We start from the raw sequence: 12,755 nt of genomic DNA on the forward strand, positions 1-12,755 counted from the left end.
TTCAAAATCATGTAAGATTGCTTTGAGGTTACTTTTTCCTAAGGATAAACCCAACTTATAGCCAGCCACATGTGCAAGTCACTGACGTCACTGTTTTCGTGGTGTGGTGGGCTCCTTGATTTTGGAATGGCTGGTTCTCCTGCTGCTGTGAGGGAGAGAGATGGGGCTTTCTGCTCCCGTAAAGATCCACAGCCTTCACCGGAAGCTGGGAGTCCCCAGGAGGAAAGAGAGACATGCAGGACTCCAGGAGCAGGCGAAGGGGGAAACTATTGGGGACGTTAATTAGTAGCTTCTACTATTGAACACAAAGTTGGTGATCTGAAATGTAAATCCCCACCTAATTTTCTATTTTAAAAATGTTATTAAATTTTAAAAAGGACTTGACCGGCTTGGAAACCGCATCTGCATCCCTGTGAGTCAGAACTGACTCAACGGCAATAGGTTTGTTGGGGGTTTGGTTTCTCCTGAAAACGAGTTTCCAGTGTTACCTTTTAGAGCATCTTGTCTGAAGTAAGCATACTTGCTGAGATCGTTAAAGTTGATCGTGCCAACCTGCCCCCCCCCCCTGCAGTGGGCTGTCGGGATTCCATAGAGGTCAAGAGCCCTCTGGAATGGGTTGACTCTGGTGAAAGGCCCCTAACGTCCTGTTCACGAACGCAGTGTAGAGACCAAGCAAGGAACACGTCAGCAAAAGTGGCCAGTGGCCATTTTCCTCACTAGATGGACAGTGCTGGTCTCTTGATATTTCTGGGAAGAGGCATTCCGTTGTCACTCTGTCTTTTTGGGGCACCCATGCTGTGCGGGACTGTCTGGGGAGCTGGGCGGTGAGGGCTTGCTTACTGTTGCCTTGTTGCTAAAATGTGGACGCCTCCCACTCCCTCCTCCCCTGAGCCCTTCATTCCACCTCTGCTCCTTTCTTTCTCTTTTATAGCGACTATAAATAACACTGCATCGAATATCCTTGTACACAGAGGGTTATCCGCTCCCCACCGCTATTTAAAAATCCCTTCTCTTAGAGCAAGTTCTTAGAAGTGGAATTGCTTAGGCAAAAAGTATGACTTGCCAAATGCACTCTCTCTTCTCCCAAGGCAGTGTCCCCCAGCTTTCTCCAGCCTCTCTCTGTCTGCCATGTGGCACTGAACACCCAGGAACGCTAGAGGCTGGCAGACAGACAGATGGTGGAGTAGTGGGTGCAGACTATGGCCACTGGAGCGGCCCTAGTGGGGCTGGAGGGAGCTCATGGGCTCCAGGGCGGCAGAGGGGTCCTGACTGTGCCCGTACATTCCCAGGCTCCCAAACGCATCACTGAGAACTGCTGCCATGTGCTTGTCCTCTGCTGAGGGCGACACCCAGCATACAGACCCGGATGGGGTTTGAAGTCTTTAAAGGTGAGCAGGGTCTTTCTGTTTAACTAATGGTGGTCTTACGATTCTTTAATAACTAGTTTGCCAGTTGCCGAAGTAATACACATTCATGAGGAAAAAATACTAGTGACTTCTTTTGCTTCCCTCTCTGTCTGTCTGTCTCTGGGTCGGAGTGTGCCTCAGGGCCTTTGCTCATGCTATTCCTATGGCTAGGAAGCCTCCTTGTTTCCTCGCGTTTTTTCCTGACCCTCCAGACTGGCTCAGGGCCTTCCATCTCCCACCCTGTGCCCCATTCAGAGATCTCCACCCCCGGCCTCGCTGTGCTGACTGGTGACAGCGCCCCACAGCCTGCATAGCCAGTGGGCCCAGCCAGCTCACTGGGCCTGAGAGCAAAGTCACATAGACAGTCCTCCATCGGAAGGATTCCTATAAACTCACCCTTCCCTGAAGTAGGGGTGGCAGGGCATGGAGGCCAAGCATTTCCTCTGAGGAGCCGGACTGCAGGGCCCTGTGCCGCTGGGCAGAACCCCCACAGCCTGTGCCACCTGCCTCGGCTCCCAGGCAGGCAGCAGCCTGCACAGGTGCACCATTGGCACCAGGCACAGCTGGCATTGGGAACTGGGAAAGCACCTGTGTACAGGTGTGTGTGTGTGTAGACAACCTAGGTGCTTCCACCCCCGCCCCTGGGAATAGCAACAGTCTCCTCACTGCAGGGACAGTGGCAGGAGCTTGGCCAGCCTGCGGGGAGGGGTGGAGGGAGAAAGAGCCCTCCACAGGAGCTGCCAATTCGTCTCCCTCTGGTTCAGGCTCCATAAATACCAGCAGGCCTGGCAGGAGCTTCACCCAGAGACAGGCACGCACCATGGGGCACCTGGAGCTAGTCGTCTTGGGCCTCACCTGCTGCTTCGCAGTGGCGAGTTCAGCAAAGGTAGGTAAGAGTCCAGCAGAGGTGACACAAGGCTGGGGGGGGGGGGCGCTCATTTCTCCCTGCTAAATCAGATCTGGGCACTGTAGGAAAGCACCAGCTCTTCCTCCTGAGGGTCCTCTGTGTGGATTTGAACTGCTAACCTCTTGAGAAGCAGCCAAGTGCTTAACCGTTGGCACCACCAGGACTCCTGACAACTCAAGTTGCCAGAGGAACTACAGAGTTCAATGGGTTAAACTTGAATTCCAATTCAATTTGAATCTCATGCGATCAACGGGTATTTTTAATGTAAGGGTACCCCAGGCGACATTTGAGAGATGCTGGCACTACAGACAGGAGCCCCAGCGGCTTCGTGGATCATGTGTTGTGTTGCTAACCGAGAAAGGGTGGCAGTTGGGAACCACCAGCCACCCCGAGAGAGAAAGACGAGGCTTTCTGTTCCCATGAAAAGTTCCAATCCCAGAACACAAATGTCTGGGAAGAAGTACAGCCAGACTGGATGCCAAGACTTTGTTTCAACCTCCTTTGGACACGTTGTCCTGGAGAAGACACCCAGCTTGGCAAAGAAGTGGGGCCGTGGCAAAGAGGGGCCTTTACAAGAGAGAGGGACAGAGCGGCAGTAGCCATGGGTTCCAACACGGGAACCCTGTGAGGACAGTGCAGGGCAGGGCAATGCTTCCCTCTGTGGTACAAAGGGAGGGTTGCTAAGAGTTGGAATACCACTAAGATATCTGTTAAGTGACCCTGTTGTCTATATAAACGTTTTTTATAAATAAAAAGTCAAAAATCAGGAGTGGATCATCTATCGTACAAAAGCCTTAATGGTCAAGCTAAAAAATCAATTACAGTAAGCTACTTGTGAACTAGGATATTTTACTTGAAAAAATAAATCAGATGTGCCAGAAAAGAAAAGTTCCAGTCTCAGAAACCCACGGGGGCACCGGCAGTTCTCCTCTGTCCTAGAGGGTCGCTCTGAGCCAGAACGGACCTGATAGCAGGGAGTTGGTTGTATGTATACAAACTACTGATGAGCCGCTGTTTACCTGGAATTCAAATTTAACTGAGCACCTGTTTTTGTGTGGCTGCTAAATCTGACAGGTAAATCTGCCTACACCACCGTTCTCAGACCGGTGTCATGCCCGTTTTATAGAAAGGGAAACTGGCCCCGAACACATAAGCCATTTGCCTGATCATATACCGGCCCCAGATGACTCAGCAGGAGTCTGAATCCTAATGTCCTCCTCCCCTGGAACCTGGACGCGACGGTGACCTTCACCTCCTGCTCCTACTGGGTTCACCTGGCGAGGGAGACACTCAGAATAGGAAACACCTCAAAGACAGAATCCTCAAAGCTCGCAGATTGCTGCCCGGGTCAGCCTCACCTCAGCTGGGTTTGTACACCTTTGAGCCTTTTCCGACTCGTAGGGGCCTTTTATAGGGTTTCTGAGCCTGTGAATCTTTATGGGAACAGACAACCTCATCTTTTCAGCCACAGAGGGGAGGGTGGATTTGAACCACTGACCCTGTGGTTAGCAGACCGACACGTATCCCACAGCGCTGCCAGATTGTAAATCAGAAAAGAGGCTTTGAGCCTGTAGGAAGGGGCTGTGAGGTTGGGAGAGAGACAGATGTTGGCAGATCTAGAAGCAGAATGTCAAACTGGGTGAAAGAACTAAAATTACTCATGACAGATTAGCAAATACACAAGTAGGCCCATGTTTACCTTGCTGATTGGGTAAGTCAATGCTACATGTGGCGCCCCAGGGCATACACTGCTATTGCTCATCTTACAGCTGGTCAAACTGAGGCACAAGACCAGTGAGCAGGGCCCTAGGCCAGTTCCTTAAGCAATGGGGGTAAGGGAGGAGGGTGGTTGCCTTGGCATCAGGTGTGGACTTGCTCATGGCCCCCCACCCCCTGCTGTCCGCCCGCCCCAGCTTGAAGCTCTCTCTGAGGGGCACCCGGGGGCCATCCCGACCTGAGCCCCTGACCTGCTGTGTCTCCCTCACAGTTGGGCGCTGTGTACACAGAAGGTGGCTTCGTGCAAGGTGTCAACAAGAAGCTCGGGCTCTTTGGCGACTATGTGGACATCTTCAAGGGCATCCCCTTCGCTGCACCCCCCAAGGCCTTGGAGAACCCCCAGCGACACCCTGGCTGGCAAGGTGCGAGTGGGTGGGTGTTTGGCGGGACCCTTCTGCTCGGGGCGTGGTGACGTGCCAGCCTCTCCCGCTAGCCCTGCCGTCTCCTGCGGGCGGCAGTGCAGCTGAGAACAGCTCCTCTGGCAGTTTGTTTTCTATCCCTGAGTGATTTTTCACAGCTGCCGCTGGACACCATGAAGACTGAGACAGAGTGCTCGTTGGCACCCCCTTGGCACGGGCCCTACCTGCCATCCCTTAGCCACACCTCTGCCCACAGGAACCCTGAACGCCAAAGACTTCAAGAAGCGATGCCTGCAGGCCACCATCACCCAGGACAACACCTATGGGGAAGAGGACTGCCTCTACCTCAATATCTGGGTCCCCCAGGGCAAGAGGCAAGGTGCGTTCACCCTCCAGGGACTTTGAACGCCCTCTCCCCGAAGAAGCCCCAAGAGTCCGAGTCCCAGCCCCAACCCTGCTGGCTGAGTCTGGGAACCCAGTCAGCACAGAGGTGGGTGATGGGGTGGAGGGGGCCTCCCCCTCTTGCTCCCCAGACCTGGGGTAGGACAGACCCTTGGAGACCACATGGACATACCCCCTGCATGGAAGTGGGGGTGGGGATTAGCGGGCAGGAGGGCCTGGGTGGGCGTCTCCGGATCATGGGATGATTTCCATCCTGCTCCAGTCTCTCGGGACCTGCCCGTCATGGTTTGGATCTATGGCGGTGCCTTCCTCATGGGCGCTGGCCACGGAGCCAACTTCCTCAGCAACTACCTGTACGATGGGGAGGAGATCGCTACGCGAGGCAACGTCATCGTGGTCACCTTCAACTACCGCGTCGGCCCCCTCGGCTTCCTCAGCACCGGGGACTCCAACCTGCCAGGTTTGCCCAGCCCCTGAGGGCCCCAGGGGTCAGGGAGCAAGTATGCCTGACCACATGAGCTCCGAATCCTCCTCAGTGCCCCTCTGCTCAGCTCTACGGAAAGGCCCAGAATCCTTTTCACTGAGCTGGAAAAAATGGAACCGAATCATGATCTCGGCTGTATCGAAATAGATGAGGCTGCCAGACAGACAGACAGAGACCCAAAGAGAGAGTCTAAGAGAAGCAGGGGAGAAACCAGATGATATAAGCCCGAAATGAAACTCCCTGCCATTGTGTTCATTCTGAGCCACAGTGACCCTCTAGGACAGGGCAGAGCTGCCCTTGTGGGTTTCTGAGACTGTAACTCTTTATGGGAGTGGAAAGCCTCGTCTTTCTCCCGCAGAGCGGCTGATGCCAATAGAGAGAGACAGCGAGGGACTAGGCAGGGAGAGAGATGAACAGCAACCAGGCTAACCTGTCCCCTCCCCTGCCCCAGCCCTCTAAGAGCCTTCAGTACCCCACCTAGGCTCAGCCCCCGGGCCTACCATTTGTCACCCCTGGACTCTACACAGTTGAGGATCTTTTAACCTAACCCACATTGGTCGTGCACCTACTGTGTGCCAGGCTCTATGCTGCTCATCTCTAGCACCCTGACTCCTTGCCAAAGGCCCCCCAGTGATGCCCACCCCTGCCCTACTCCCAGGTAACTATGGCCTTCGAGACCAGCACATGGCCATTGCTTGGGTGAAGAGAAACATCGCAGCCTTTGGTGGGGATCCCAACAACATCACCATCTTCGGCGAATCGGCTGGAGGTGCCAGCGTCTCTCTGCAGGTCGGGAGGTCCCCAGAGTGGAGGGGTGGGGGGTCTGCCCCAAAGGGTTTGGGTGGGAGCTGGTAGGTGCTGAGTGGGAAGGCGGGCGGGCAGGTGGAGGAGAGCTGGGCTGGAGTGGCTGGGGCTGAGCCTGGGCTGGGGCAGGGTAGGCGAGACCTTGGTGACGGCCCCTCTGTGTATTGCAGACCCTCTCTCCGTACAACAAGGGCCTCATCCGGAGGGCCATCAGCCAGAGTGGCGTGGCGCTGAGCCCCTGGGTCATTCAGAAGAATCCACTCTACTGGGCCAAGATGGTAAGTGGCTGGCAGGGCGGGTGTGGTTCAGGGCTGGGTTTCATGCCTGGGAGGCTGTCTTTCACTTTTCCATTTTCTTTCTGGTTTTTTTTTTTTTTATTGGGCGCTCGTACAATTCTCATCACAATCCATCCATACATCCATTGTGTCAAGCACATATGTACATTCGCTGCCCTCATCATTCTCAAAACATTTGCCCTCCACCTCAGCCTTTAATATCAGTTGCTCATTTCCCCCCTCCCTCCCCAGCCCTCCTCCCTCATGAACCCTTCATAATTCACAACTTATTATAGTTTTGTCACTTTTCCATTTTCTACCACAAACTGCGTCCCGATTTCCAGTCAGTCTCTCTCCTGAGCACTGGCCTTCCTGACCTGCCCCCTATTTACTCCGCACCCTCAGATCGCCAAGAAGGTGGGCTGCCCCCTGGACGACACCTCTAAGATGGCCAAGTGTCTGAAAGTCACGGACCCCCGGGCCCTGACTCTGGCCTACAAGATGCCCCTGGCCGGCATGGAGTGTGAGTCGGGTGGCTGGGCAGGCGGGGGTGGGAACTCAAGGTGGGGGCAGGGCTCCGCAGGGCAGGGCTGCTCTCCTAGAGAGGAGAGGAAGGTGTCTTATTTGAGGCTGGATCCCGTCACCAGGATTTGCAGAACGTGGAAATTGCCCCCGTGCAGGCCTCAGCTGCTCCCAGCTGTAAATAGGGACCCTTCTTCCTTCTTATCTTCCAGGGGCCATGGACCCCCGGAGAAGCTGATGGGCACTTGGGTTACACCCCTGGCATGCACACATTTGCACTAGTTACACACAATGTAGGGCAATTTATAGACCCCGAAAATCCACGGGCCCTAGACCACAAAATTCATGGTAGATGATCTTGCATTCATTTAACAGGCATTTACTGAGCACCTACCGTAGCGTGTGGGCCTCCAGCCCTAATAGTGTCTACCTTGGGAAGGCTTGGGGGATGGATGGAGGTCAGCATCCTCAGCCCGGTAGGCTGGGATTCCCCCTTGATCATTCTACTCAGGTAGAGAGCAACGGGGCCAGCACATCGCTCACTTGAATTCAATGTAAGCGCGTTGCAAAATCAAAGCCCACACTTCCCGTTGGAGGGCAAACGGACAGGGCTGGACCTAATGAACTCTTCGTATCCCCTGGGCCCATAGGGCCTTTGGTTCAGGGGTGCTGGAACGTACTGGGGGGACCTCCCAGAATTTAAGGCTGACAGCTTAGAACCTAGCCCTGGAGGAGAGGTGCCCCTTTCTCCCTCTGTGCCCTCAGTTGCCCCTCCATCTCCTCCTGAGATGGTTTTGCCCGTAGGGGACAGGTGTCAATGTCTGAAGACATGTTTTGTTGTCACCAGCAGGGAGGGGGTGCCACAGACAGCCTCCCACCCCCCACAACATGATATAGAATTAATTATCTGGCTCAATGTGTTAGTCGGGTCCAGGTTGAGAAACTACTTCAGACCAGAGGCGGGAGGTGGCCCCCAGGCAGCCTCTCGGGGAGGGAGTCAGACGCCCCCTCTGAAGTAGAGGCAGGGCTCAGAGGGGGCCTGGAAGGGGCGCGACTGTGTCGTGTCGGCTCTCCCACCCAGACCCCATGCTGCACTACCTGGCGTTCGTCCCTGTCATCGATGGAGACTTCATCCCCGAGGATCCTGTCAACCTGTACGCCAACACTGCCGACATTGACTACATGGCGGGCACCAACAACATGGACGGCCACATCTTCTCCTCCATCGACATGCCGGCGATTGACAAGAAGTCCCAAGCCATCACCGAGTAAGCAGCAAGCCCGGGTGCAGAGGCATGGCGAAAAGGGTGAGGGTGAGGAGGTTAGCGGCGTGGGTGAGGGGGCCACCCACTGTGTGGAGAGTTCAATTCCTGCTTGGTCCCTTGCAGTGAGGACTTCTACAAGCTGGTCAGCGGGCTCACCATCACCAAGGGGCTCAAAGGTGCCCAAGCCTCCTTCCAGTTCTACACCGAGCCCTGGACCCAGGACTCATCCCAGGAGGCCAAGAAGAAGACCGTGGTGAATTTTGAGACGGACATCCTCTTCCTGGTACCCACCAAGATCGCCCTGGCCCAGCACAGAGCCAATGCCAAGTGAGGGCCTGGGCGTGGTGCCGGGGGTGGGCTTTGCTCCCTGAGGATACCTGCCTGGGATGTGGCACTTTCCTGTGGGGCCTCAGCAGGGGGGTGGCTCACAGGTATCAGGGTGCCTGGGAGAGCGCTGGCCAGCCCCCACGTGTCCCTGCCCATGTGACAAGGCTCCAAGGCCCTCTCCTCCCCTTCCAGCCCCAGGGGTTTACAAAATGCCACCAAGACCCTCCACCCTGGCTGGCCTACCCCTGGGGCATTCTTAAGCCTACCCTCCATCTCTTGTGAGAACACTGGACAACAACGACTTTTGTTCAGTTATCCTTGAGGGGAACACACTGCTGTTATATGCCTTCCGTCAAGTCCAGCCCAGGGCACCCGATTGGACACAGGATTTCCTAGGCTGTAATCTCTCTCTCTCTTTTATTTAGGAGAACAATCATGAAGTCTTAATAGGGACAGAGACACGGACACATCATGCAGAGGAGGGAGGTCTGATGAGTCATAGGACCCTGGCTAAATGAGGACTTCGAGATTTAACGCAGTTCTGAAAGCCCCCAAACGGTGTAACTCCTGGTGATACCAGGAGTGCCTACCCTTGCGGAATCTCCCTTGCAGACCCAAGGGAATAAGGGAGTGACCTTTTTTTTTTTTTTCTGGTGCCAACTTTCCCAGACCCTCCAGCTATCCCACCAGGAAAGAGAGCTTTGGAATCCTGTTTTCTGACTACGCCCGTTTTAGCATCCACCAGAGACCCCAATCTCAGGTAGAATTTGAGGAGAACAAGGACACAGAAGCAGACACAGAAGTCGTCTGGATGAGGGAGGCCTCCCGCACCAGGTCACAATGGCACACGGAGGCTGTGATCCCGATGGGAGCAGATCCTGGGTCTTTGCCCCCCCACCCCCGGGACATGGCGGGTGGGTTCCGGCTGCTGATTCCAGCTGAGCACTTACCAGTGAGCCACCAGGGCTTGTCACACAGTAAATACTGGAGGAGCCATTGCCAATGAGTGGACTCCAACACATGTGTGTGTATGAGTATGTGTGTGTGGGAGTAGAATCGTGTCCGTCGGGTTTTCAATGGCTGGATTCTGGGAAGTAGCTCACAAGACCTTTCTTCCAAGGCCCCTCTGGGTGGACACGGCTTGGCAACCTTGACCACCTTTGGCTAACAGCCAGGCTCATGACCGTGTCATTACCAGGGTGCTTAAAAGGGAGGAGAAACCAATTGAATCCCTAAGTCTCGGTGGAGAGCTCTGCAGTCCACTCAGCCCTGAGCTTCCGATACCCGATGCAGAAGGAGAACCGCGGAGGTCAGAGAATTTGGCCGGTCACACGGCAAGTGGGGAGAAAAGGCTGGCGTGGAAACAGCTTTCTTGGTTCTCAGCTATAGGAGGGAGATGCCTCCAACCGTGTGTAGACCGAAAATAACCAAATGCACTGCTGCTGAGTGGGTGCCGACCCACAGCGACCCTGCAGGACAGGGTAGCACCGCCCCTGTGGGTCTCCCAGACTGTAATCTATAGGAGTCGAGAGCCCCACCTTTCTCCCTCAGGGGTCGGTGCTTTCAAACTGCAGCCCATGCGGTTAGCAGCCCAACACGTAACCACTGCGCGACCAGAGCTCCTCGTGTGTTAGCCTGAAGGGTACATGCAATGGAAAAGCGGAATCTTGAGGCTGCCTGCAGCTTTCCCTTCTCCAGAGGGAGCCATCCTAGTTCCTGTATGAGTCTTGGCCACACTCCCCAGACTCTCCTTTCAGGTTCCTTTCCAGGTTGGGCCAGCCGGGTGAGCATCCTCCCAATCGGAGTGGTTTCTCCCTGTCGTCCTCAGGAGCGCCAAGACCTACAACTACCTGTTCACCCACCCCTCTCGGATGCCCGTCTACCCCAGCTGGGTGGGGGCTGACCACGCGGACGACATCCAGTATGTCTTTGGGAAGCCCTTCCAAACCCTCCTGGGCTACCGGGCCCAAGACAAAACGGTCTCCAAGAACATGATCGCCTACTGGACCAACTTCGCCAGAACTGGGTAAGGGTTGGGGCCGAGTGCAGGCGCACGGGCAGCAACAGACACGTCCTGCAGTCCAGGAGTCTCTGCACCCTTACATACCCATGGGGAGACCTGGGGCAAGTCACATCCCCTCATGAACCCAAGTGTCTCCATCTGCCAAAGGGTCAGTGCTGCCGCATGTGCCCACCCCTCTGCACAGGCCCTCAGAGCGCCCAGGTACCGCAGTGTCCGGGACACAGGGAGCCTTTGTTGGTGGACTCGGGTTTGGAGCCAGCGAACATTGCCCAGGCCCAATAGGAAGGCAGTGCTGGTTCGGGCTTCAGGGCTCCAGCCTCCTGTGAGCCTCCAGGCCCCATCCGGCCTCTTCTCACTCCGCAGGGACCCCAACACGGGCCACTCGGCCGTCCCCACACGCTGGGAGCCCTACACCCCGGAAAATGGCAACTACCTGGATATCAACAAGAAGATTGACAGTAACTCCATGAAGCAGCACTGGAGGACCGACTACCTACACTACTGGACCCAGACTTACCAGGCCCTGCCCTCCGTGACGGGTGGCGAGTCCGCCCCCGAGCCCCCCAAGGAGGATGCTGAGGAAGCCCCTTTGCCACCTGTGGGCGACTCTGAGGCTGCCCCCGCACCCCCAGAGGGCAACTCTGAGGGTCAGATGCCCATAGTTATCGGCTTTTAAAGTCTCAGGAGGCTTGGCCCCAAGAGGCCATAAAGGTGGGACCCCAGAGACCCCCAACTCCCATGCTCTTCCTGAATAAAGCCTCACCCATCTGTTTGGCATCTCTTGTTGTTCCCAAGAGCCAGCTAGAGGAAGGAGGGACAGCCACTTCTCTGAACAGCAGCAGGAGCGGCTGACCACTGCATCAGGACTGGGGCTGGTGTTCCAAGTTCCCAGGAGTCCCATGCTACTGTTGGGGACTACTGTTGGGGACTTGGGGACAGGTTGAGACATGACACGGTAGACCCGGCATCAGGATTCAGCTGTGGGCTATCCCAAAGCCTGCCCTCCCCCATTCCATACCAGCCTGCTGGCTCCTGGTGGGCTGGGCGCTGGCCCAAAGGCAGAGGCAACCAGGGAGGGGAGCTGGACTCTGCAGAGGACTGTCCTAGGGGGCACAGGGGACGGGTGGGGGTGGGGAGAATAGGTGGTGGCTTCCTCTGGAGACAGCAGAACCCAGCTATGCCCCAAGTCCTGAGGGTGGGGCAGAGAGTGACTTCTGTATTGATTGTGGTCTGGGGACCCAGTCAGGGAAGAGAAACTGGTTCTGTTGCCCCAGCTGGATACAAAGTGCACAAATTAGCACAGCGGATTCTCGTAAGCAAAGGGCGCAGGGTGGCTCCCCTCCTGGGCAGTGTCGGAAGGGTGGCTGACAGAAGTCCCAGTAGGGGCCAGTCTGAAGTTACCGAGTGCTGCTGAAGCACAAGGGCACAAAAAGCACAAAACAGCTCTCAGGACCTGAAGTTCAAATCTGGGTCTCAGCCATGCCAATTATTTTCCTTATCAGTAGCCCTGGGCAACCCCCTTGGTCCTTTGGCTTACCAGCTTCCTTATGGTGCGAGCGTGCGTGCGTGCGTGCGTGCGTGTGTCTCAACTCTCCTCTTTTCAATCTCAGAAGTGATTAGGTTTCAATCCACCTGACCCTGGCAAGCTCTCATGAACACAACAAAAACCAAAGCAGTATCTTGTCCTCGGGCACAAGGGCCAGAAAGGCGGCACAGACACCCTTTCCTCGCCTATCTACCATCTCATTATTGGACGTGGTGAATTGACTGCAGTGAAGAAGAATGTGACGGGGGTGGCCTTTGACCTCCTCCAACTTCACAAGCAGGACGGAGGGTCAAACTGCACATCAGACCAAGACGGATGCCTATGAGACTGCACGGTCAGACAGGCCTCGATCCCACGGCTTCCGTACCACCTCACCCCAAGGCACCCTCTACTTCTTCTCGACTGGCTTCAGGGAGTCATTGCGATGGCCATACAGAATCACAGACCACTCCTGGTTATGGTTTTTAGTTACGGGTTTTTTAAAGCAAGCTAACAGGTGGCTATGTAGGTGAGAAATGGTTCAGTCAGGACAGCCTCTTCTCTCTGGCCCTCAGCCTTTTGGCCTGGCCTCTCTCTGCCTGGACAGTGTTTTTTGTTTTTTTTTAATCATTTTATTAGGGGCTCATACAACTCATCACAATCCATACACACATCAATTG

At 55.4% G+C, this 12,755-nt stretch overlaps 1 protein-coding gene across 1 annotated transcript; it reads left to right on the forward strand.

Moving 5' to 3' along the window:
- The first annotated feature begins 2,226 nt into the window (after window positions 1–2,226).
- Window positions 2,227–11,226, forward strand: CEL (carboxyl ester lipase). The gene is made up of 11 exons (XM_004713229.1): window positions 2,227–2,292; window positions 4,301–4,451; window positions 4,705–4,827; window positions 5,113–5,310; window positions 5,993–6,123; window positions 6,309–6,416; window positions 6,819–6,936; window positions 8,017–8,203; window positions 8,324–8,527; window positions 10,356–10,553; window positions 10,914–11,226. The coding sequence occupies exons 1-11, from the start codon at window positions 2,227–2,229 to the stop codon at window positions 11,224–11,226; spliced, it is 1,797 nt and encodes a 598-aa protein (XP_004713286.1).
- The last annotated feature ends 1,529 nt before the right edge of the window (window positions 11,227–12,755 follow it).

This window comes from Echinops telfairi, unplaced genomic scaffold, assembly GCF_000313985.2.
Source record: "Echinops telfairi isolate 266 unplaced genomic scaffold, ASM31398v2 ScPeMD7_22;HRSCAF=79, whole genome shotgun sequence".
NCBI classification, from domain to species: Eukaryota; Metazoa; Chordata; class Mammalia; order Afrosoricida; family Tenrecidae; genus Echinops; species Echinops telfairi.